General features: G+C 47.8%; 1 protein-coding gene across 1 annotated transcript; it reads left to right on the top strand.

Annotated features, from left to right (window-relative positions):
• Positions 1 to 4,231: 4,231 nt before the first annotated feature.
• On the top strand, positions 4,232 to 9,939 carry LOC132571919 (TNF receptor-associated factor 2-like). The gene is made up of 5 exons (XM_060238710.1): positions 4,232 to 4,405; positions 6,430 to 6,484; positions 6,834 to 6,932; positions 8,203 to 8,319; positions 9,268 to 9,939. The coding sequence occupies exons 1-5, from the start codon at positions 4,254 to 4,256 to the stop codon at positions 9,937 to 9,939; spliced, it is 1,095 nt and encodes a 364-aa protein (XP_060094693.1). The 5' UTR covers positions 4,232 to 4,253.
• Positions 9,940 to 24,688: the final 14,749 nt, after the last annotated feature.

The raw sequence follows: 24,688 nt of genomic DNA, 5'->3' as shown, positions 1-24,688 counted from the left end.
GCTAATTTCTGAAGTAAATTCTGCTTTCTGTCTTGGGACCAATGAAAAACTAATGGCTTTTGAGGAAGAGGAAGCCACCTTGAGCTTTTTTAAATGAAAGAAATGGCAGGATGGTGGTGGAACATGCCATCGAGTCACAGCTGACTTATGGTGACCCCTTATGGGGTTTTCAAGGCAGGAGCCATTCAGAGGTGTTTGGCCAATGCCTGCCTCTGTGTCGCAAGATCTGAAAAAATCAGGGTAACCTAGGCTATCCGGGTCACAGCAATGGCAGAATAGATATATTTTAATCAAAACAGAGGCCATGTGAGCCTATTCTGCTTAACCTTTCCTTCTTCCTCTCTTCACCAATGAGCCCATTTGTTACTGATAAAGGAAGGCCTCACTGTACTGTAACGCTACTGGCATTTTCACCCAATGTTTCCTCCAAAAAGCTCCTAGTTATGTTTATGACAGTTATCTCGTTTCCTCACAACAACTCTGTGAAGTAGGCTGACAAGCTTTGACCCCAAATGAATTTCAGAGCTGAGTGGAGATTTGAGCCTAGCTCTTGTCAACTGATGGCCAGTATTCCATCACTGGCTCTTTGGCAGAGAAGCCTAGATACCAAGGGCATGGATGCCTGTGAATAACAGCCCAATGTGTTGCTGTGTGCATTGCCCAACTGAGCACCGGTGTATGGAGGAAAGAAGAAATGGTGTAATGATAATATTCCTTTTCACAGACCGGAGCCAGGTGGTAGCTCTTCTCTGCCAACACAATTCCTAGTGATAGGAAGTGTTTTAGAAAGTAGGTGGAGAGACGGGGCTTTTGCCCAGAAGGGGTTCTCACTGACCATGGGAAATCTGATTGGCTTTGCAGATTTTTTTAAAATGTTGTTTTTTGCAAGTTTCTAGCACAGCACAAGGATCACTTGGGTGTGACTGAAGATAAGCTCTGTGTGTGCAAGACAGCATTTTTAAATGTGTCCATTTTAAAAAGCATCCCCTTAAGCAGAGATTCTGACTGAAATGTTAAACAGAGTTATTCATGACCTCATCTCTGAGATTGGGTCAGCCCCCGCCTCTTTTTTTAGTGGCCATTTTGTGATTGTGCCTACCATCCAGGGTAAGAATTCCGAAGGTGCCAGCAGACTCAAAAAGCTTGGGGACCCCTGGCTTAGCCCATAGCACTAGTTCTCCACCTGGTGAGTCCCTGAGGCACCGCTACAACTGGGATCCAGCTTGCTTCCAAAATGTGTACCTGACCTGGTCAAGCACACTATCATGTTCTTGGTTGTGGTGCCAAACTCGAACTCTCACTCTGGGAAGATTCCTATGTCCCCCTCTATTGCCATCATCTGCCAGGGGTTGAAGACTTTTTTGTTCTGTTTGGCATTCTCTCAGTGACCCCTTCTTGCTAATAGATGTTTTTAATTGTTGTTTTTATGTCTTTGCATGTATTTTATCTCCGGTTTTGTTTTAATAACCTGTCCCCCCCCCCCCAGAAATGGTAGTTTTAACCATTTTAGAATGTGATTTTTATCATGTGTGTTTTGTTAACTGCCTCTAACCACAGCATAATTGTAAAATAAAACAATTACATGATGGTTAGTGTTAGACTAGGATCTGTCAGTTCCAGGTTGGAGTCCCCACTTGGCCATGGAAGTTTTTTGTGTGACATCGGGCCACTGCTTACCCTGCCTCACAGGGTTGTTGTTGTGATGATAAAATGGGAGATAATATTGCAAGCTGTTTTAGGTCCTCATTGTGGGGGAGAAGAGTATAAATATCTAAATAAATAAAAGCCCTTGTCTCTCCTCCCTCCTTTCACTTACCATTGCTGGGTTATTTTCTGTCACTTGGTTCCACAAGATTGCTTACCTCTTCTTAAAACAATCATTTCTTACTTAAATGATGTACAACTTTCCATTGCTTTTTAATTAATTTACTTATTTTGTTGAAATAGGAATCTTTCTCTTGTGACTCAAGGTAGTTTACAACGCTAAAATTTAAACTGTATTAAGTACAGTAAAACTTTGTGTGACATATGCCAAGGATGGTTAATGAGTGGATTAGCTCCATATAGATGCATCCAAAACAAAACACCACCTCCACACACATCTACAGAGGGAGAACATACACCACAACAAAATCTCCTCTTCTATGGGGGGTAGAGGTTTGTGTCGGACTAACACTTCAGAGACGCACAACGCCTTTGTAAGCACAATTGCGCTTTGGACAATGGGTTTAGGAGGATGTAATTCTGCTTAAGATGGCACTGCCACTTTCAAATCCCCTGACACTCTGCCATAAAGCTTCAGAGCGTGCCTTTAGGCCAGTCATGCTCTCTCAGCCTAACTGACCTGACAGAATAACTGACCTGGATAACTCACCCTAACTGACCTGTGAGGATAAAATGGCGGGACTCTTATTGAAGATAAGAAGATATTGGATTTATATCCCACCCTCCACTCCGAAGAGTCTCAGAGCAGCTCACAATCTCCTTTACCTTCCTCCCCCACAACAGACACCCTGTGAGGTGGGTGGGGCTGGAGAGGGCTCTCACAGCAGCTGCCCTTTCAAGGACAACCTCTGCCAAGGCTATGGCTGACCCAAGGCCATGCTAGCAGGTGCAAGTGGAGGAGTGGGGAATCAAACCCGGTTCTCCCAGATAAGAGTCCGCACACTTAACCACTACACCAAACTGGCTCTCCTACTGACAATAAAATGGAGAAGGAAGAGGGGAGAACCATGACCACTGCCCTGGGATTTCTGGAGGAAGGGAAGATAAAAACCCTGTCAGGCACAGAGATTTCTGAAGGATAAAAGGGTTTTGGTGATTAACACGTGTCACGCTGAGCACCACCTCAGGAGAGCCATTCCTCCTTGCATAAGGAACAGGGTTGCCAGCAGGCCTGGAGAAAAGTGTCCTGCCATTGTAACAGGTTTAATAGAATGGTAGTTCTCAAGTAATGTTATTTGCCTCCATGACATTACAACTGCTTATTTTCACAGATTGAGAGAGAAAGGCAGCATGGTATAATCTGATCTGGTCAGAAGCTAAAGGTTGGTACTCTGAAGGGAGCCTAGGCCATCGAGGAAGCCTTTGCAGAGGAAGGCAATGGCAAACCACCTCCGTTTGCCTTGAAATCCCCTTGCTGGGGCCCCCTGCAATTTGACGGCACATTACAGGCACACACATTTTCACCCAAATCTCCAGGAATTTCCCAGGCCAGAGCTGCCAACCAATAAAAAGGTAAAGGTAATCCCCTGTGCAAGCACCAGTTGTTTTCAACTCTGGGGTGACGTTGCTTTCACGGCAGACTTTTTTTACAGGGTGGTTTGCCATTGCCTTCCCCAGTCATTTATACTTTCCCCCAGCAAGCTGGGTCCTCATTTGACTGACCTCGGAAGGATGGGAGGCTAAGTCAACCTGGAGCCAGCTACCTGAACCAGCTTCCGCTGGGATCGAACTCAGGTCATGAGCAGAGACCTTAGACGCAGTACTGCAGCTTTAAAACTCTGCACCACAGGGCTCTTTGGCAAGCAATACCACCCCCCCCCCTCTAAGCTGTGGAGTCTTGTGAGCAAAAATTCTACTTTCCTGAGCTACTGCATAAATTCGTTTGCTGTGGGGCCATTTTCCTGAGCTAAGCCCAAAAACCTGTGAGCTGGCTCATACTAACTCGGCTCAGAGGGAACACTGATTTTCACCCAAATCTCCAGAACTTCCCGGGCCAGAGCGGGCAACCCTACTTGAGCCTAATCCGTTCCCCTCATTGGCAGCCTCGCTCGAGCCTCTAAGGGCAGGCCCGGCCCGGGGTTTCTAGCATTGCGAACCTAGCTCCTTCCAGTAAAGGCAAGCCCGCGCATGCTCCGGCATTCTTTCTGGAGACCCCGGTTGCCTTTTCCCCGGGCTTTAGGCCTCCTCCTCCTAGGGACATTCGGTTTCCTCCACACTCCCCTCTCCAAGTTTGCATTTTCGCAATCCCTCTCCTCTCCCCCCCCCCCTCGCCAGGTTGAAGTCAGAGGCATTTCCCCGACCTCGCCAACCTCGGCGAGGCGCCTCTGGCGGGAGGCACGTTCAGTGAGTCAGCGCTGGGATTCCCTGCGCGCGTCTTCGCTGACTCAAGGGCCCGCCTTAAAAAGCCTTCGGTCCGCCTCGCAGCGCTCAGGTCGCCTGGCGCGCAGGGAACGCTTGAGAGGGAGTGGAGCAAGGAAGGAAGGGGGGATTGTTTCTTTATTTATTCGTTCTTGTGGTTCTTGATTCGGATGATGGGCAAGCTGAAGGGGGCTCTGATGCCCGTGGATCCTATCATCAACGCCGGGTTGCTGTGCCAGGCCTGCGGCTTCCTCCTCATCAACCCCCAGCAGGCGGAATGCGGGCACCGCTACTGCTTGGGCTGCGTCAAGAGGCACTTCAGGTCGGTGTCCCGGGCTCCCTGGAGTGGGGAGGGGGAACGGGGATCTGCCAGCTCTCTGGCTTTTCACCTGGCATCTTCTTTCTCCTGGTGTTGCTTCTGGTGCAATGTGGTGTTTCCTTCCCTTTGGGGTTTCCTTGAAGTGTGGTGTTTCCTTTCCTTTGGGGTTGCCAGGTCCGGGTTGGAAAATACCTGGAGACTTTGGGGGTGGGTCCAGGAGAGGGGATTGGCCTCAGCATGGTACTATGCCATAGAGCGCACCTTTCCAAGCAGCCATTTCTCCAGGGATAAATGTAGGTTGCATATACACTTATTGTGTGAAAGTGTTATTGCTATTCCAGTGATTTTTGGCTTTAATTATTCATTTACATCGGAACCTCTTGATATTTACCATTATCTCCAGGGGAGCTGATCTGTGCCGCCCGGAGATCAGTCGTAAAAGCGGGAGATCTCCAGGCCCCACCTGGGGACTGGCAACCTGCCTTCTACTGGGTCAGAGTGCTGGCCCACCTAGCTTTAGACAAAGTTTGAGTCTGGTGGCACCTTTAAGACCAACAAAGTTTAATTCTGGGGATATGAATAAACGGAGTCGATCATAATTTGGTCGCACTGGCATCATGAGAAAAACTCACTGGAAGAAAGAATGTGTTGCATGCAGATTTGTTTCCCTTGCCTGCCAGTGCCAGTAGCTCTCCAGGGTCTCCTTGGGAGGTGAAAGATCTGCCCCAAGACATGACGAGGGTGTCTGGCTGGAGTTATCTAGAACATAACTTAGGACCTTCTGGGCCTTTGGGTAGGATTTCCCCCTGCATTAATTGTTGGTGTTTTACTGGAATTAAAATTGTTATGATGACAAGCCCCTCTTGTCCATCAAATGGAGGGGAGCAATTTTAATTAGAAAGGTCAAAACTGATCTGTAGGTGTACACTTTGACCACAGGATGTGCTGGTTTTTATCTGTGGGGTGAGGCAAGATAAATATGCAGGTATTTATATGCAAGTTAAACATGCAGGTATTCAGCAGAGGTGCTAACATGCATGTTTTATGTGCTATCGAGTCACTTACCGCAACCCTGTGGGTTTATTGTGGCCCTGACCTGGATAGCCCAGACTAGCCCTTTCTTATCAGATCTTGCAAGTTTAAGCAGGATCAACCCTGGGAAGTATTTGAATGGGAGACCTCCAAGGAATACCAAGGTCACGATGCAGAGGCAGGCAACGGGCCAACTGCCTCTGAACGCCTGTTGCCTCGAAAACCCTACTAGGTCACCACAACTTAGTTGTGACTTGGTGGCACTGCCCACCACCATGAATTTATGACCTTCAAAATGACCTACCATTTTCACAGCTTTGCTTGCAAACCGAGGGTTCTTTTACTGAGTTGCCCCGTCTCATGTTAGGTCTTTCTAATTATTGTCTCTTCCAGTGGGTTTTTCTCATGATGTGACCAAATTAGGATCGCCTCAGTTTATTCATTTTAGTTTCTAGGGGAAATGCAGGTTTGATTTGGTCTAGACACCACTTAATAGTCAAGCACTGCTTCCTGTCTAACTTTGACCTCTGAATCTGGCTCCTGGGGTATTTTCCCCTTTTATTTAATAAAAAAATGCTTCTTGAGTGGTTTAATTGTTTGTTCATTGACTTGCTTTTAAAAAATTTAATGGTGATTGAGGAAATTAGGTTCCGGATGTCCAGAGCACACTTCTGATATAAATGCCAAGAATACAGATGCGTCTAACACACAAATGTATATGTGACCTGGCACTTTACAAGTCAGATTAGGTGTCCAGTAGGAATAGATGATATGCCAAGGATTGACAGTGCATACAAACATCTTTGATTAACTCATTAACATTATTCAGAATGAACAACAAATGTAAAGGATTTGTGTATGCGTGCAAAGAATAAAGGGTGGATGAGAAAATGGAATTTTGTGGGTGGATGGGTGGGAGGGGGATAGACCGTCAAAGCCAACATTTCTATTTCACTTTGCATGAGATTAACTTTCCATTTTTCTTCCCACTGCAGGGACACAGACAAGATGGTGTGTCATACTTGTAGGCAAGGACTGAGCCTCAGACAGGTGAGTGGAACTTCAGCAAATTTAAGGCCCAAGCAACTTCTTACCTTAAATGCACAATTGCCACTGAAAACTTTGTTTGATTTCCTCTTGCTGCTCCATAATGTGGAGATTATGTCTTGATCTTATAACCTTGTGCAGTTCTTTGCCCCATATTGTTGGTTACCATTGGTTTGGGCCAGGGGGAAAACATGGAAAAGTATTCCTAGGAGTTAGGATGGTGGTGAAACACATGGCTGCCGTTTTCACTGCATTTAAGGTTTTTGCCCTTAGAGGCTATGTAAGTAGCTCTGAGGTGAATGTCGGTCAGGCTTTAGAATCATCAACTAAAACCCTGAATCTCTCTCCTCAGTTCCACAGTGACAAAGCTGCAGAGAATGATGCACTCATCACAGAAGTTGCTTGCCCAAATTTTGGCTGCGCCTGGTCTGGAACTCTGAAATCCTATCAGGTATGTAATGGAGATTTTTTCCCCCTCCCCCCCTTCCTCTCCTTAATAACACAGCCCATGAGTCTTGGAAGTGAGAGTTTTCAGAATATTTTCAGGGCTGCCTTTTCTTCCCACCTCTTTTTCATAGTGCTCAATAACATGCTGCCTTCTCCAAAACAAAAAGCATGAGTTGGAAGGAGAGAGAAATTGCTATGAAAATTCAGGTTAGGCTTTCACAGGATCACCTTGGGGAGAAGCCCTGGTTCAGTGGTAGAGTATCTGCTTGGCATGCAGAAGGTCCCAGGTTCAGTCTCCAGTTGAAATGACCAGGTTGTAGGTGATGCGGAAGAACTCTGCCTGAAACCCTGGACAGCCGCTGCCAGTAGCCGACAATACTGACCTCGATGGTTTGATTCTATATCAGGCAGCTTAACTTTCTGGCTCTTCTCTCCGCATTGAGCCTCTGGTGGTCTCCCACAATGGGTTGGGAGGGAGGCTTTTCCCAGGTCAGAGCCCCTCTGAGAAGTTGCCCTCTGGTTTGCACACTCCAGCATGCAAGTTGCAAGCCAGAAGATCCTCGACTACAAACAGCTCAGCAGGCAGACTTCAGCACATCATTTAGTTGCAATCTGGGCCCTGCATTCGTAATGTTGGGTGGTGGAGGGGATGACACTGGCCTACCTCACAGGGTTAGTTACTTGCAGGATTGGTTACTGAGATCAAAGCCAAAGCATGTTGAACACTTGCAATGCATCCTGTAAACCAATTATAATTCTTGATCAGTTTAGAAGACTACTGCCTGCATGTTTTCCTTGTTATTAACATAGGGAAAAGCAACAGAGACTTTCACCTTTCTTTTAAAAAAGTGAAAGCTGAAGAATGAGAAAAGAAACCATCTGAGCATTTCTGTCTGACAGATTTTAAGTATTTTAAATAGCTGTTGTTGATCCTGTTGGAAATTTCTAGATCTTCCTCCTCCCCTGAGCTATGATTTTTGTCAAGGAAGCACTTCTGTAACCACCATGGCATTCTGGTGCCAGTGGAAGAGCTGACGACAGGTATAAGCCACACCTCTTGCTTCCTCCCACTTGCTGTCCCCACCTAGCAGGTGAACCAACCCCAGTCCAGATTTGCCCTTAGACCTCTGGCTGGCAGCTCATTAACTACTAAGGGAAAATGTGTCTCATAGTGGGACAGAAATAATTGCCTGTGGAAAACTGATGGAAAGCCATTTGTCTCACTCCCTGCTGCCCCTTCAACCTCCCTGATTCTCTGGCTTGTTCTGTTGCAGGAGCATGTTTGCCCCTCTGTGGCTCAGTTTGGAACTGCAAAGGAATCTGCCTTGGCTCTCAGGGATCAAGAGGTTGTTGAAAAGAAATTCACCTGGAGTGACAAAAACACCATCGTGGTAAGTTGTTTAGTAGGCCCCAGGAGTTCAGGATGTGGGAGAAGATTCAGCAAGGCAGGTGTTGGACAAATGTAGATGTCAGATCCTATAGGCACAAACATAAATATTAATTTGTAGGGTGGAGGGGAAGCAGTGCCCAAGGAGAAAATCAGAAATAAAAACAAGGTCTCATCTACTTACAGGAAGTTCACATCATAGAGTTCCTGTTGATTACTAGAGCCACCCAGAAGTGACAGAGGGTAACTCTAGGATTCACCAGAGACTCTATGTCAGGGGTGGCCAACGGTATCTCTCCAGATGTTTTTTGCCTCCAACTCCAATCAGCCCCAGCCAGCATGGCCAATGACTGGGGCTGATGGGAGTTGTAGGCAAAAAACATCTTGAGAGATACCATTGGCCACCCCTGCTCTATGTTAAAATTAGAAGTTCTTACTATAGTGTTTTCAGTGATTCCTCAAGCTACCCTTTGGCATTTCTGGGTATATCTAGGAATTGCCAGAAACTCTAAAGTAGATGAGGACTTCGTTTTCTTGCGCAGGGTATCCTCTGCCCTCATCAGGGGCATGGCAGCACTATTAATTTGCCACTTTATTCTCCATTTTGAGAAGAGTGATTCCCAATTTTCTAACAATTAGTCTATCCTAAGGGCAAAGATGGGTGATAGTAAGAAACAGGAGCAAGGTTCCTTTGTTGTTTAGATAAGATCTGCAAGTCTGACCTGGAAGCTTTTCATGGGGGTCAGGCTGTGCTGGGTAGCTTGATCTGTTCTGCTTTACTGGCCGTCCTGTAGCTCCCTCCTGTGGCCAAAAATTGAATGGTGCTCACAGACCCAATCTTCACTTGGTTAATAATCTCTGGTGATCCAGGTTCAAGAGACCAGTTGCAAGCTTGAGTCCTTCAACCAAACTTGAATCCAGAAGTCAACTCTCTAATCTCTCCAATCCACAGGGCAACCCTTCTTTGAACACAGAAGCTGTCCTGTTGCGCGTGGAGTCCCTGGAGCTGATGGTGGTTTCTCTGCATCGGCAGCTGAATAGCCAGGTAGCCATGGTGAAGTCTCTTCAGCGCTGCTGTTCCCAGTACGAGAAGCTACTGAAAACCTCTCCAGAAGGACACAGGAGCTCCAAAGGGTCCACACCAATGTCGTCGGAGTTGATCAGCACCAATGGAACCCTGGTGTGGAAAGTGGAGAACTTCTCCAAGCTCTTGAGGGACGCCACTTCCGGGAAGAAGCGTTCCATCTACTCCCCAGTCTTTGCCACCCATGCTTTTGGATACCATCTCTGTGTTCGGATGTACCCCGATGGAGATGGCATCGGCAAGGGCAGCCACCTTTCACTCTTCCTCGCCATAGCCAAGGGGCCCTACGATGACATCTTGCCATGGCCCTTCCAGCTAAAGGTCACCTTCATTCTCCTGGACCCCACACGAAGGCAGTTGCCCCTGAAAGAGACCTTCCTGCCTGATCCCCAAAGTGCCTCCTTCCACCAGCCCCACGAGAGGCTCAATATTGCCAGTGGGAGCCCCCTCTTTGCCAGCAAAACGCAGATTCCCAGCTACCTCAAGGATGATGTCCTCTATCTCAAAGTCGTGGTGGATTCAGCAGGAGTTGACGTTTGAGGCCAAAAATCTATGAGACAGAATGAATGCTTGTCCTTGAACCCGTACCTTCCCAAAGCTCTTCAGATCTCCTTCCCTTCTGCCTTCTCGTGTCCACTACAACTCCCATTCCTGTATGGGTATTCAGCTACCTCTTATGAGACTCTCAAATCTTTGTTCTGTAAATTATGAAATATGAGCCTCTGATATACACTCAGGTAATCCTTCTGAGCTGCATAAGATGGCCGTAGCCCCTATAAGTACTGACACATTCGTGAAATCCTGCTCTTGCTAAATGCACAGTCCCTGGTGGCAGTTTTGGGTAGGCTTCTCAAAGGTGTGTTATACACTGTGGTGTAGCGGTTAGAGTGTCCGACTAAGGAGGCCTGGGTTCAAAACCTGCAATGAGCCTTGAAACTCCTGAAGTGACCTTTGGCTAGTCATATTCTTTTTTTCAGCCTAACCTACGTCAAAGGGTTGTTGTAAGGATAGAACCTATGGGCAGTACCTTGAACTCATTGGAAGTAGGCCAGGATAAAAAATATAAACAGGTAAGGGGATGTCCAGGAGATAGGATGGGAGGGGGGGGGGGGCTACGTTCCACATCTACCTTAACTAACTGACACATAACACATGAAGCTGCCTTATACTGAATCAGTCCATTGGTCCATCAAGTTTCGTGTTGTCTACTCAGACTGGCAGCAGCTCTCCAGGGTTTCAGGCAGAGGTCTTTCACATCACCTACTGCCTGGTCCTGAGAGCCAGTTTGGTGTAGTGGCTAAGTGTGCGGACTCTTATCTGGGAGAACCAGGTTTGATTTCTCACTCCTTCACTTACAGCTGCTGAAATGGCCTTGGGTCAGCCATAGCTCTTGCAGAAGTTGTCCATGAAAGGGCAGCTGCTGTGAGAGCCCTCTCAGCCCCACCCACCTCACAGGGTGTCTGTTGTGGGGGGGAGAAGATATAGGAGATTGTAAGCCGCTCTGAGTCTCTGATTCAGAGAGAAGGGTGGAATATAAATCTGCGGTCTTCTTCAGTCTTCTTCTTTAACCAGAGGTGCCGGGGTTCAAGCCTGGGACCTTTTGCATGCCAAGCAGATGCTCTACCACTGAGCCACAACCCCTCCCCAACTGGCCAGATGTTTGAGTGTGGCCCTGAAGTGGCACATTGTGCACATCTCTCTCACATTCTCTGCCGTCTTTGCATTGTGGTTCTGGACTACAGTGGACTGATGTTGTGTGTTCAGGCTTCGAAATAGGAACAACCATTTCAGAGAACAGATGAAATGAAATACAGGAGCAAGATTTTTTCTCTTGGCATCTCCTTGTAAGGCTTTCCTGTCTCTCTCTCTGTCTATTCATGAGTGTGTGTGAATGCCCTTGGAGAAACAAATCCAATTTATGCTGCTGCCATGTTTGTGTTTTCCTGTTGCTTGGCATCAGGATACAAGTGAGCGTGATTTATTTTTTTAAAATCACATTATTTGTTAATCATTTATGCTGCTCTTTTTTAAAAAAAATTGTACCGGGCTTTGCAATCCAGATTACTAAGAATTTCAAGTCCTTGGCTAGGATGACAACGCTTTCTACCTCACTGTTCTATTTATTGAAAGCCTTGTAGGTATTTATTATGCAATAACAATAACATGTAGGTATTTACGATACGGTATGCCTGCAATAATGTAAGTATTTATTATGTAATAATGGTTCACAGATTCTTATGCAGATTGCAATATTAAAAATTATTTATATGATTGGCTGTCTTATGCTAGGAATTTTTTTCTTTCTTATGCCGTCAACTCACAGCTGGCTTACAGCGACCCTGTAGGGCAGGGGTATCAAACTCATTTATTATGAGGGCCAGATCAGACATAAATGAGACCTCGTGATTAAGTAGCAGAGATATAAACTTTATAAAGGACATAAACACAATTAAAGGGGTTTTTTTTAACTTAAAATAAAACAGGCTTAAAACATTAGCACATTGGTCTTAAAGGTGCTTTCTTTGTATTTCTCCCATGGGATCCAGGAACTGGGCAAAGGAAGCGCTGGCTCTTTCCTTCCTTCTCCAGGGGACAAGGACAGGGAGGAGCCTCAGCCAACAGAAGGAAGAGAGGCTTGGGTCAGTAGAAGAAGAAGAAGATATTGGATTTATATCCCGCCCTCCACTCCGAAGAGTCTCAGAGCGGCTCACAATCTCCTTTACCTTCCTCCCCCACAACAGACACCCTGTGAGGTGGGTGGGGCTGGAGAGGGCTCTCACAGCAGCTGCCCTTTCAAGGATAACCTCTGCCAAAGCTATGGCTGACCCAAGGCCATGCTAGCAGGTGCAAGTGGAGGAGTGGGGAATCAAACCCGGTTCTCCCAGATAAGAGTCCGCACACTTAACCACTACACCAAACTGGCTCTCCTACACCAAACTGGCTCTGCTGTGTGATTGAGAGAGCCTGGGAAATCAAGCTCTGCCTCCCCCTCCCCCCTTCCTCTGTAGCTCCTGTGCAACTGAGCAAGTCTGGCAAAGCAAGCTGTGATGGAAAAGGAAGCAGATGACAGCCAGTTGCTCAGGGGCTGATAGGAGGGCTGCATGTTTGACACCCCTGCTGTAGGGGTTTTCAAGGCAAGAGATGTTCAGAGGTGGTTTGCCATTGCCTGCCTGTATGGAGAGACCCTGTGTTATCCCTTGATAATCTCCCAATACCAGTACTAATCAGGGTCAACCCTGCTTAGCTTTCGAGATCTGACAGGAGGTCAAGTTGCCGGCTATTGGAAGGGGGAGGGGAACACAACTGTATAGCAAGCAGAACAATGACTAGGCTAGCCCAATCTTGTCAGATCTTAGAAGCTAAGGAGGTCAGCCTTAGCTAGTATTTAGGCGACTTCCGAGGAATATTGGGGTCACGTGACACAGAGGCAATAGCAAACCACCTCTGAAATATCTCTTGCCTTAAAAATAAGTCTAGCTCGCCATCTAGTGGTGGATAATGCTCAAAGCAGCTGGAACTTCTGACCGCTAGACAATCTTTGGGTTTCCTGGCTATTCTGCACACAGTACCGTATGATGATGATAATAACTGCACCGGAGACAGGTATTGATCCCCATCTGTGGTGGCAGCCGTGGGCAATGCAGTCAAGTCACAGCTGACTCATGGCAATCCAGAAGGGTTCTCAAGGCAAGAGCCGTTCAGAGGTGGTTTGCCGTGGCCTGCCTCTGCCCAGCAATCCTGGACTTCCTTGGTGGTCTCCCTTCCAAGGACTCACCTGCTTAACTTCTGAGATCTAACCTGATCAGGCTAGCCTGCTCTGTCCAGGTGTCAGGACCAAAATTTGATGCCTCCCAATTATTCTGGGCACAATTGTTAAATGAATTAAATTAAAGCTGAAGTTCAGGAAAGGGACTGGAACTGAAGTTTCTCCTCTCCCCACCTCAGGCTAGAGCAGGGGTGGCCAAAATTGCTTAATGGAAGAGCTACATAGAATAAACATCAGATGTTTGAGAGCCACAAGACCTGTTGAGAGCCGCAAGGAAGGAAGGCAGGAAGGCAAAAAGATGGGGAAGGAGAGGTGGAAAGAAAGCAACTTTAACCAGTTTTAATTTAATTTCAGCCCATTAGTTCTGGTCCCAGAAGGTAGGACCAGAACGAATGGGTTGAAATTAAATCAAAAGTTTCCGTCTCAACATTAGTAAGAACTTCCCGACGGTTAGAGCAGTTCCTCAGTGGAACAGGCTCCCTTGGGAGGTGGTGGGCTCATTTTCCTTGGAGGTTTTTAAACAGAGGCGAGATGGCCATCTGACAGCAATGAAGAGCCTGTGAATTTAGGGGGAGGTTTTATTTTATTTTTATTTTAGTATATTTCTATTTTAGTATATTTAGTATATATCTTCTTCTCTTCCGCCCATTCCCCGTAGGGCTCAGGGCAGAGTACAACATACGATAAAACAATAAAATACAATAAAAACATTTTTAAAAAACCAGACAGCTCAGAGAAGTTTACCATATTTGTGAGTTTCCTGCATTGTGCAGGGGGTTGGACTAGATGACCCTGGAGGTCCCTTCCAACTCTATGATTCTATGAATGAGAATCTACTGAGGCTCTAGCCCAGGGGTGCCCGAACTGCAGCTCGGGAGCCACATGTGGCTCTTTCACACACATTGCGTGGCTCTTGAAGCGCCACTGCCGCACTGGCTGGCTTGAAAAAGGCGAGTCTTTCTTTAAATCACTTTGCCAAGCCAGCCAGCGGCTCTTCCATTAAGCGATTTTGGCCACCCCTGCTCTAGCCTGAGGTGGGCAGAAGAGAAACTTCAGTTCCAGTCCCCTTCCTGAACTTCAGTTTTAATGATTTGGGTTTTTTAAAGTTTCTAGCCCCCTTTGTGTTACAGATGTGCAAGGAAACTGGATAATTTCCCCCAGTAGTTCAGTAAGTCAGTGTGTTCATGCTTTCCTCTGAAGTCATTTTGCTCAAGAGTACAGGAACACTCATACATAAAGGTGTCTTGTACTGAATCAGGCCATTGGGCCTGTCAAGCTCAGTACAATCTACTCAGACTGGCTCCAGGGTCTCAGTTGGGGATTTTTCACATCACCTACACCTTCAGGACCATCTCCATGCAAAGCAGAGGCTAGGGTTGCCAGGTCCAGCTCAAGAAATTTTTGGGGCGGAGCCAGGAGACTTTAAGGGTGGAGCCAGGAGTAAGGATGTGACAAGCATGATTGCTCTCCAAAGTGAGTTCTGGCCATCACATTTAAAGGAACTGCACACCTTTTAAAGACCTCTGCTTTTGCAAATAATGAAGGACAGGGACGACAGGGAGCTTTTTTTTTGGCGGGGGAGGAGGAGGCTGGCTCCCAGCCTCCTCTAATGGGCCTCCTTCAGGTCCTGTTCTTAAAGGCTGGAGCCCGTGGGGTGAGGGTGGATGATTTGCTTCCTTATCTCTGTTCAAGCCCCACCCCCAGGTCTTGCCTCCATGTCTTTATGTGTGCCTGCAACTGCAGTTCTGTATTTTATTCAGGGCTTTTTTGGAGCAGGGACACAGTTCTGGCTGGCTTGGCGTCAGGGGTGTGTGGCCTAATATGCAAATGAGTCCCTGGTGGTTTTTTTCAACAAAAAAGCTCTGTGTGAAACAATGATGATGTTGGGGTGTGGCCTAATATGCAAATGAGTTCCTACTGGGCTTTTTCTACAAAAAAGCCCTTGTTTTATTTAATCTATCCTGATCCACCAGGGAGGATCTCTCTTTAGCCAGCTGCCTGCCTCCTTCTCTTTCCCCTCCCCACATGCTTAGAGTGGTCCAGGTCTACCTCATTTACTTGCAGGCAGCATAAAGATTGGCATTGTTTCTCTTAAGCTTTCCCCCTGGCCTGGACCAAGGGTCTCCAAGATTTCTTAGCTTGTGGGCACATTTGGAATTGTGAAACGGCATGGTGGGCACAACTACAACATGGCTGCCAAAAAGGGTGGAGCAACACATGTAGAGGAAACACAAGTGCAGGGGAGAAGAGGGGTAATGAAAAAATACACTAGGGAAGCTGTGAGAGAGAATAAAACAAATACTATGGTGGCAGTGGCCACCTGAAACCATGTTGTTTTAATCTGCATTGCCAATCAGATTTTCAGCGGCCAATCAAAAGCCTTGTTGGGCAATATCCCCACCTGACCCCATCCACATTCTGAAAACACTTGGTGGACATCAAGAAAGGTGTGGGCAGGCACCATGACACAGTCACCACATTGGGGACCCCACCAGTCTAGGCCAATGGCAGGACTCAAAGGAACCCTGAGTAGCATTGAGAATAGCAATGAATAGTCTTGAACTCTTGGGAGTGGGATGTCTAATTCCAGTGGGCATCAGGACCCAAAGAGATTACTAGAGCTTGTCTTTTTCAAATGAAAGCTCTCCTGGCAGAGGGAAGGGCCAATTGTTGTTGTTGTTTACTGAAACAATAAATGCTTAGGTCTTAGTCAATTTGCTTTGTGACTGTTGGCAGAGGGCCTATGCAGCAGACAGAACACTGAACTGATTAAAAGTAACAAAACCTTTTATTTAGGAACTAACAAACTGGATAGGGAAGCTAAAAGGCAAACCTCCCTATTTTGCTAGTGAGCAAGATCTAGTAGAAAAGCCTAAGAGCAGCATTCTGCAAACAGACAAGGAAGAACCCCTTTAGAAAGAAGGTACTCCTCCCTAAAGCCCTTTAGCCAGAGCTTGCTGCCCCTACAGCAGGGGTGGCCAGCGGTAGCTCTCCAGATGTTTTTGCCTACATCTCTCCAGATGTTTTTGCCATGGCCAATGGCTGGGGCTGATGGGAGTTGTAGGCAAAAAACATCTGGAGAGCTACCGTTGGCCACCCCTGCCCTACAGGATCCCCCTTCTTCATCGTAAACAAAACACTGATGTATTCCAACACTGATGACCTGAAATGGAAACAATGAACAATGAGCTCAGTTAAGTACAACTTTTTGTGACCCCATGGACCAAGTCACACCAGGCCCTCCTGTCCTCCGCCACCCTCCAAAGTCCGCTCAAAATTATATCGGAAGGATAGGGAGGGAAGCATTGGAGCACTTATCCAGATTTGCCACTCCACACTTCTTTGTTCCTTAACACACACCAGAGCTTCTGAATACAGAGCTTTCACATGCTGAATGGTTTGTCCCCATAACATGCCAAGTGGGAGAAAATAACAGAAAACAATGAGTACACTACTTGAAGTATTTCTTCATCCAAAGGAAGTACTTCTTCACCCAAAGGGTGATTAACATGTGGGATTCATTGCCACAGGAGGTGGCAGTGAACATAAGAACATAAGAGAAGTCATGTTGGATCAGGCCAATGGCCCATCCAGTCCAACACTCTGTGTCACACAGTGGCCAAAATTTTTTTTATACACACACACACACACACACACTGTGGCTAATAGCCACTGATGGACCTCTGCTCCATATTTTTATCCAATCCCCTCTTGAAGCTGGCTATGCTTGTAGCTGCCACCTCCTGTGGCAGTGAATTCCACATGTTAATCACCCTTTGGATGAAGAAGTACTTCCTTTTATCCGTTTTAACCTGACTGCTAAGCAATTTCATCGAATGCCCATGAGTTCTTGTATTGTGAGAAAGGGAAAAAAGTACTTCTTTCTCTATCCCATGAATAATCTTGTAAACCTCTATCATGTCACCCCGCAGGCGACGTTTCTCCAAGCTAAAGAGCCCCAAGTGTTTCAGCCTTTCTTCATAGGGAAAGTGTTCCAACCCTTTAATCATTCTAGTTGCCCTTTTCTGGACTTTCTCCAATGCTATAATATCCTTTTTGAGGTGCGGCAATCAAAACTGCACACAGTACTCCAAATGAGACCCCACCATCGATTTATACAGGGGCATTATGATACTGGCTGATTTGTTATCAATTCCCTTCCTAATAATTCCCAGCATGGTGTTGGCCTTCTTTATTGCAATCGCACACTGTCTTGATATTTTCAGTGAGTTATCTACCACAACCCCAAGATCTCTCTCTTGGTCAGTCTCTGCCAGTTCACACCCCATCAACTTGTATTTGTAGCTGGGATTCTTGGCCCCAATGTGCATTACTTTGCACTTGGCCACATTGAACCTCATCTGCCACGTTGACGCCCACTCACCCAACCTCAACAGATCCCTTTGGAGTGCCTCACAATCCTCTCTGGTTCTCACCACCCTGAACAATTTAGTGTCATCTGCAAACTTGGCCACTTCACTGCTCACTCCCAACTCTAAATCATTTATGAACAAGTTAAAGAGCATGGGACCCAGTACTGAGCCCTGTGGCACCCCACTGCTTACCGTCCTCCACTGTGAAGACTGCCCATTTATACTCACTCTCTGCTTCCTATTAATTAGCCAGTTTTTGATCCACAAGAGGACCTGTCCTTTTACTCCATGACTCTCCAGCTTTCTAAGGAGCCTCTGATGAGGAACTTTATCAAAAGCTTTCTGGAAGTCAAGGTAAACAACATCTATTGGGTCTCCTTTGTCCACATGTTTGTTTGTTCACCCCCCAAACTGGAGAGCCAGTTTGGTGTAGTGGTTAAGTGTGCGGACTCTTATCTGGGAGAACCGGGTTTGATTCCCCACTCCTCCACTTGCACCTGCTGGAATGGCCTTGGGTCAGCCATAGCTCTGGCAGAGGTTGTCCTTGAAAGGGCAGCTGCTGTGAGAGCCCTCTCCAGCCCCACCCATCTCACAGGGTGTCTGTTGTGGGGGAGGAAGGTAAAGGAGATTGTGAGCCGCTCTGAGACTCTTCGGAGTGGAGGGCGGGATATAAATCCAATATCTTCTTCTTCTTCTTCTTCTTCTCAAAGAAATGTAACAGGTTAGTGAGGCAAAATGTAACAGGTTAGTGGAGCCGCCCTGAGCCATTCGTGGGAAGGGCGGGATATAAATCCCAAATAAATAAATAAAATAAATAAATAAATAAAAGATCTTCCCTTACAGAACCCATGTTGAGTCTTCCTCAATAACCCATGTTCATCAATGTGCCTACTCATTCTGTCCTTGATCATGGTTTCTACCAACTTTCCCGGTATTTAAGTCAGACTGATTGGCCTGTAATTTCCCGGATCTCCTCTGGAACCCTTTTTAAAGATGGGGGTGACATTTGCTACTTTCCAGTCCTCAGGAACGGAGGCAGATTTCAATGAAAGATTACATATTTTTGTCAGAAGATCCACAAGTTCAACTTTGAGTTCTTTCAGAACTCTTGGATGTATGCCATCCGGACCTGGTGACTTATTAGTTTTTAATTTGTCTATCAGTTGTAGGACCTCCTCTTTTGTCACCCCAATCTGACTCAGGTCTTTCAACACCCCTTCCAAAATTAGTGGTTCTGGAGCGGGCAAACACTTCTCATCTTCCACAGTGAAGATGTGGGCAAAAAATGCATTCAGCTTCTCAGCCATTTCCCTATCCTCCTTCAGTAACCCTTTGACCCCTTGGTCATCCAAGGGCCCCACTGCCTTTCTGGCTGGTTTCCTGCTTCTAATATATTTGAAGAATTTTTATTGCTGGTCTTTATGTTTTTTGCAATTTGCTCCTCATAGTCCCTTTTTGCCTGCCTGATCATATATATATATATATATATATATATATATATATATATATATATATATATATATATATATATATATATATATATATATATGCTGTCTAGCCATCTCATCTTTTGCCGTCCCCTTCTTCTTTTGCCTTCTGTCTTCCCCAGCATCAGGGTCTTCTTCAGTGAGTGCTCCCTTCTCATTTGGTGCCAAAGTATTTGAGCTTCAGCATCTGACCTTCCAGGGAACAGTCAGGGTTGATGTCCCTTAGGACTGACTGATCTGATCTTCTTGCAGCCCAAGGGACTCTCAAGAGTTTTCTCTGATGAACACAAACCAGTAAAAATCACCTCCTGGAATGAAGGGGATGGCTGCAGCCCAGAGCAAGACTCCTGAAGGTGTTGCTTTGTTATCTGTGGGGCTCTGTTTTTACTTGACTGGACTTCTATAGGCACAACCTGGGTAGGAGATGAACAGTACAATCCAGAGGGGGGGACGGAAAGTTTTTTGGGAGCAGACGAGCCGCTACGTGGGCGCAGGAAGGGTTTGCACCTACGTATGACCGACGCCGCCACAGCTGAGGGGAGTTATGTGGGCAGGGGGCCGCCCGAGTGCCGAGGGCAGCGGCACCTGAGGGCTGCGCCTGAGCATGGGCTGAAGTGAGGTGGAGCACGGTGGTCAGGTGGAGGAGGGGGTGGAGTTGGGGGTGTAGCCAGGCTTAAGCAGCTTCCTGAGCAGTTTGGCCCATGATATGCCCCCCCCCCCCCGAGAGGCGTAACGTTATGCTGGCAAAAATAGCGGCATGTCCTATAGGCACTCGTTGAAACCAAAAACAAAGGTCACCTCTGCCTCTGCGGAAGCTCACAAATCCCTTAGGGAGCGACGTGATTGCCTCGCCAATCCCCTCACGCCTTGGGCTGACGAGCCCCCTCCCCAGCACCCAATCACAGTCTCCCCCCTCCTAGAAATACTTCCGCTCTGGCCTCGCACAACTCAGTTGTTAGGGAGAGGAGCGTGTGGTGGAAAGTGTGTGGCGGGAAGCTCTGCCGGCGAGCTCCCGGCTATACAGACTTAGAGTGAGGGATAGGCAGGCACGCTGGTGAAGAGTTTTGCACTGGGCAGTTGCTTTGACAGTATCTTTGACTTGTGAGGGGGAGAGAGAGGTCTCTCCCCTGGGGCTAACTGCTCTTGTTTCCAGGTCTCCACAGGTTCCAGGCTCCAGGAGGCTCTGCATGTGAGGACTGTCGCCCATGGCTGGGTAAGTTCCACTGTCCCCCCCCCCCCAGCTTCCCCCTCCCCTCACTATCGACCGCTTGGTGTGTGAGTGTCTCTGGCACTTGAACCAGGCAGTGGGCTCTGACAGGGGGCATTTGCTGATCCCGCTCCCCTGTGCTGCCGCCTGCTCCCTTCCCTTGGTCTGCCCTCTGCCGCGTTCTCAACCCCTGGCAGGGCATGGGGTGTGTGTGTGTGGCAGCTGCCCTGTTGCAGGGAGGTGGGTCAGAGACTGTGCCTTTAAGAGAGCGCCCAGCTGAAACGCAGCCTGCTCTTCCAGCTGCCACCCCTGCAGGTGCTCTTGATCTCTAGCTCCGTTTTGCAGATGGGACTCCAACACAGAGGCTTCCGTGTGTGTCACTCCACCGCCCCCCCACTCCCTCAGCTGTTTCTGCCCACTGCTCGGAATGGAGCCCCGCCCATGGCGAGACTGCCCAGTGCGCGCCAGGGAAACTGTTGCACTCTGTTCCGGAAAAATAAAGTCTGAGCTGTGCCCTCTGTTGTCTCTCCTGCTTGGCATCTGCTGCACGTTCCCTGGGCAACCCCCCCCCCCCGTCAGTGGCCTCTCCGAGGGAATGCCTGGGAGGGTGGGCAGACTTGGGGGGGAGTTGGGGGGGGTAACAGTCTATGAGCTGCCACGCTGCCCCCCACGTGGCTGGACAGGGGAGGGGATTGCTGCCCCTCAGCCTGCCCAGGCTGACAGCTTACCTGACCCCACAGTGCCCTGTACGCAGGGCACTAAGGGGGGGCTGATGAAGTGGACTCAGAGTTCTGTGGCTGATGTACTCGCACTCTGAGTTCTGCAGCCCCCGGGGGAAGTGTTCCGTGCACATGGCAGGGGGCATCAGGGCAACACAGGGGGTCTCTGGGTCGGGGGGTGTCTGCTGCTGGGCTGCTCACTCCCAGACACACATTCCAGCCACAGTCTATGACAGCGAACTCCTGCACTTGGTACTTCCTGCTTGTCTGCCTGCCATTGGCAATCTCTCACAGCGGGAGTGTGTGAGGGGATTGACAGCTTCTCCGTGGTCCCGTGTGGGCCTGTCTTGCCCCCACCCCTGCCTTGCCACCAAGCCAGGCTTCTCGTGCGCGCATGCCCAGCCTCACTCCTGTTTCCTCCCCGTGTTGGTGGGACGTGTCTCCTTTGCCTTTGATGGTCTGCCCATCATTGGCTCCTCTGTTTGGGGGCAGGTTGGGGATGGCTATCAAACTCTCTGGGGCCGCCTCTCCGCATCCCTGACTGTCATGAGCCACGGCACATGTGCCAGGACTGGCCATGAGGGGGTGGACTGGCCCTTCCCTCCGAATGCGTTTTGAAAGACTTCATTCTGAGGCTTGGGTGACTGCTGAAAAGGCTGAGTTGTGATAGCTGGGGAACTGCTGTACGTTTGGGTGAGTGGGCTAAAGGTGAAAGTGATTGATTGATTGATTGATTGATTGAGAGTAATTGTTGATGATTGCTTAGGAGTGGTCTGCTCCACCCTCTTTTCATTTTAAGCTGCGCCTTGCCAAAGGCGCGAGTCTTTGGCGCGAGCCGAAGGGCGCGAGCTAAAGGGCTCTTGGCCTGTGGCTCTTGGCCTGTGGGCTTCCTAAGGACCAGGAACCCAGATCCCTGATTTCCTTGTTCTCCCAATAAGGTAAGTTGACCTTCCAGAAGGGGAGCCACGTAAACAACAGCATTTAAAGAGGACTGTATATTTAATATATATATCATGAAGGTAGAATGCCAGCAGGGGGGTGGGGGCTTTCCAGTGTTTTGCACTGAGTGTCACATGTATGACTATCTGCCCGCAGGACAGAAGTCTTGGGTGTGTGCTCGATGCAAGGAGCTCCTGGTCCTCAGGGAACGAGTTCGTACCCTTGAGGCCGAGGTGACTGCCCTGGAGAAGCAGAGACGGTCAGTTAGGCAATTGGGGAAGACTCTTGGGGGCGTATTAGATGAGCCCCACTCTGAATGTGGCAGCCCCGTTGCTGCCAGAGAGCATGAGGGTCTAGAAAGAACAGGGCACCTTGCTGAGGATAAGGGGAATGCGCCCTCAGAAGGGACCTCTTCTTCGGTTGGTGAGCGGGTATCCTTTCGCGCCAAGGAACCATCCCTGGGCAGGGGGAGAGGGGGGGTCTTGGTAGTTGGTGATTCGATCCTTAGGCAAGTAGACAGCTGGGTGGCAAAACCGCGTATTGACTGTATGGTGACTTGCCTGCCTGGTGCGAAGGTAGCGGACATTACGCGTGTAGTAGATAGGCTGATAGACAGTGCTGGGGAGGAGCCTGTGGTCATGGTGCATGTTGGCACCAACGATGTGGGGAAATGCAGTCGTGAGGTCCTGGAGGAGAAATTTAGGCTGCTAGGTGGGAGACTTAAGGCCAGGACCTCCAAGGTAGCCTTCTCGGAAGTGCTACCTGTTCCACGTGCAGGGCAGGAGAGACAGGCGCAAATTAGAAGTCTCAATGTGTGGATGAGACGATGGTGTAAGGAGGAAGGGTTTAAGTTTGTTAGGCACTGGGATGCTTTCTGGAACAAGCCGGAGCTGTACAAAAGAGACGGTCTCCACTTGTCTCCGGATGGAACCAGGCTGCTGGCGCTTAAAATCAAAAAGGTGGCAGAGCAGTTTTTAAACTAAATCTTGGGGGAAAGCCGACAGGAGATGGAATGTCTCTGGTTCGGGAGGACTCGTCTCAAAGAGATGAAGGGTTGGCTTCTATTTTTCTACCGAGTAACGGATCAGAGTTGTCCACTGTGATGGTGACAAACAGTATGGACTGTCTGCTAGAGTCTCGAGGCGGCAGGAGAGAGGTGGCGGGCCTAGCTTGCTTGGGAAATTATAAATGTTTGTATGCAAATGCTAGAAGTGTCCGAAGTAAAATTGGTGAATTGGAATGTTTAGTGTTGGGAGAAAACATAGACATTGTGGGAATTTCAGAAACTTGGTGGAATGAGGAGAATCAGTGGGACACGGTGATTCCTGGATATAAGTTATATCGGAAGGATAGGGAGGGAAGGGTTGGAGGTGGGGTGGCTCTGTATGTCAGAGAGGATATACGGTCCAGTAAGACTGAGGTCAGAGAATTAGATTCCCTTTTAGAAATGCTTTGGGTTGAAATAGAGGGCCCAAAAGGAAATGTAACTATGGGAGTTTGTTATCGCCCACCAAATCAAAAGAGAGAGGACGATTATAATATGATGGAGGGATTAAAGATAGCGGCTAAACGTAAAAACTGTGTCGTAATAGGTGATTTTAACTACCCGCAGATTGATTGGGTCAATATGTGTTCTGGTCGAGAGAAAGAGATTGAGTTTCTTGATGCTCTCAATGACTGTGCTATGGAGCAGATGGTCTCAGAACCTACCAGGGGTGGGGCGATCCTGGATCTGGTCCTAAGTAATGCCCAAGACTTGGTAAGAGACGTAAAAGTGATTGCGCCGCTTGGGAACAGTGACCATAATGTTATTGATTTCACCATTTGTATAAATAGGGAGTTGCCCAAAAAGATCGCCACAACCACATTTAACTTTAAAAGGGGTAAATTCTCTGAGATGAGGAGGCATGTGAGGAGGAAACTGAAAGGAAAGGTAAATACGGTCAAAACCCTTGGGGAAGCTTGGAGACTATTTAAAACTATAATCCTAGAAGCTCAGATAAAATACATACCACAAGTTAGGAAAGGCACAAACAGGTATAAGAAGAGGCCAGCATGGTTAACAAACAAAGTAATGGAAGCTGTAAAAGGTAAGAAGGACTCCTTTAAGCGGTGGAAAACCAGTCCAAGTGAGATTAATAAAAGGGAACACAGGCAGTGGCAAATCAAATCCAAGACTGTGATCAGGCAGGCAAAAAGGGACTATGAGGAGCATATTGCAAAAAACATAAAGACCAACAATAAAAATTTCTTCAAATATATTAGAAGTAGGAAACCAGCCAGGGAAGCAGTGGGGCCCTTGGATGACCATGGGGTAAAAGGATTACTGAAGGAGGATGGGGAAATGGCTGAGAAGCTGAATGCATTTTTTGCCTCCGTCTTCACCGTGGAAGATGAGAAGTGTTTGCCCGCCCCAGAACCACTAATATTGGAAGGGGTGTTGAAAGACCTGAGTCAGATTGAGGTGACAAAAGAGGAGGTCCTACAACTAATAGACAAATTAAAAACTAATAAGTCACCAGGTCCGGATGGCATACATCCGAGAGTTCTGAAAGAACTCAAAGTTGAACTTGTGGATCTTCTAACAAAAATCTGTAATCTTTCATTGAAATCTACCTCCGTTCCTGAGGACTGGAAGGTAGCAAATGTCACCCCCATCTTTAAAAAGGGTTCCAGAGGAGATCCGGGAAATTACAGGCCAGTCAGTCTGACTTCAATACCGGGAAAGTTGGTAGAAACCATTATCAAGGACAGAATGAGTAGGCACATTGATGAACACGGGTTATTGAGGAAGACTC

Source organism: Heteronotia binoei, chromosome 5, assembly GCF_032191835.1.
Source record: "Heteronotia binoei isolate CCM8104 ecotype False Entrance Well chromosome 5, APGP_CSIRO_Hbin_v1, whole genome shotgun sequence".
NCBI lineage: Eukaryota > Metazoa > Chordata > Lepidosauria > Squamata > Gekkonidae > Heteronotia > Heteronotia binoei.
This window is presented reverse-complemented; position numbering and strand designations above follow the sequence as displayed.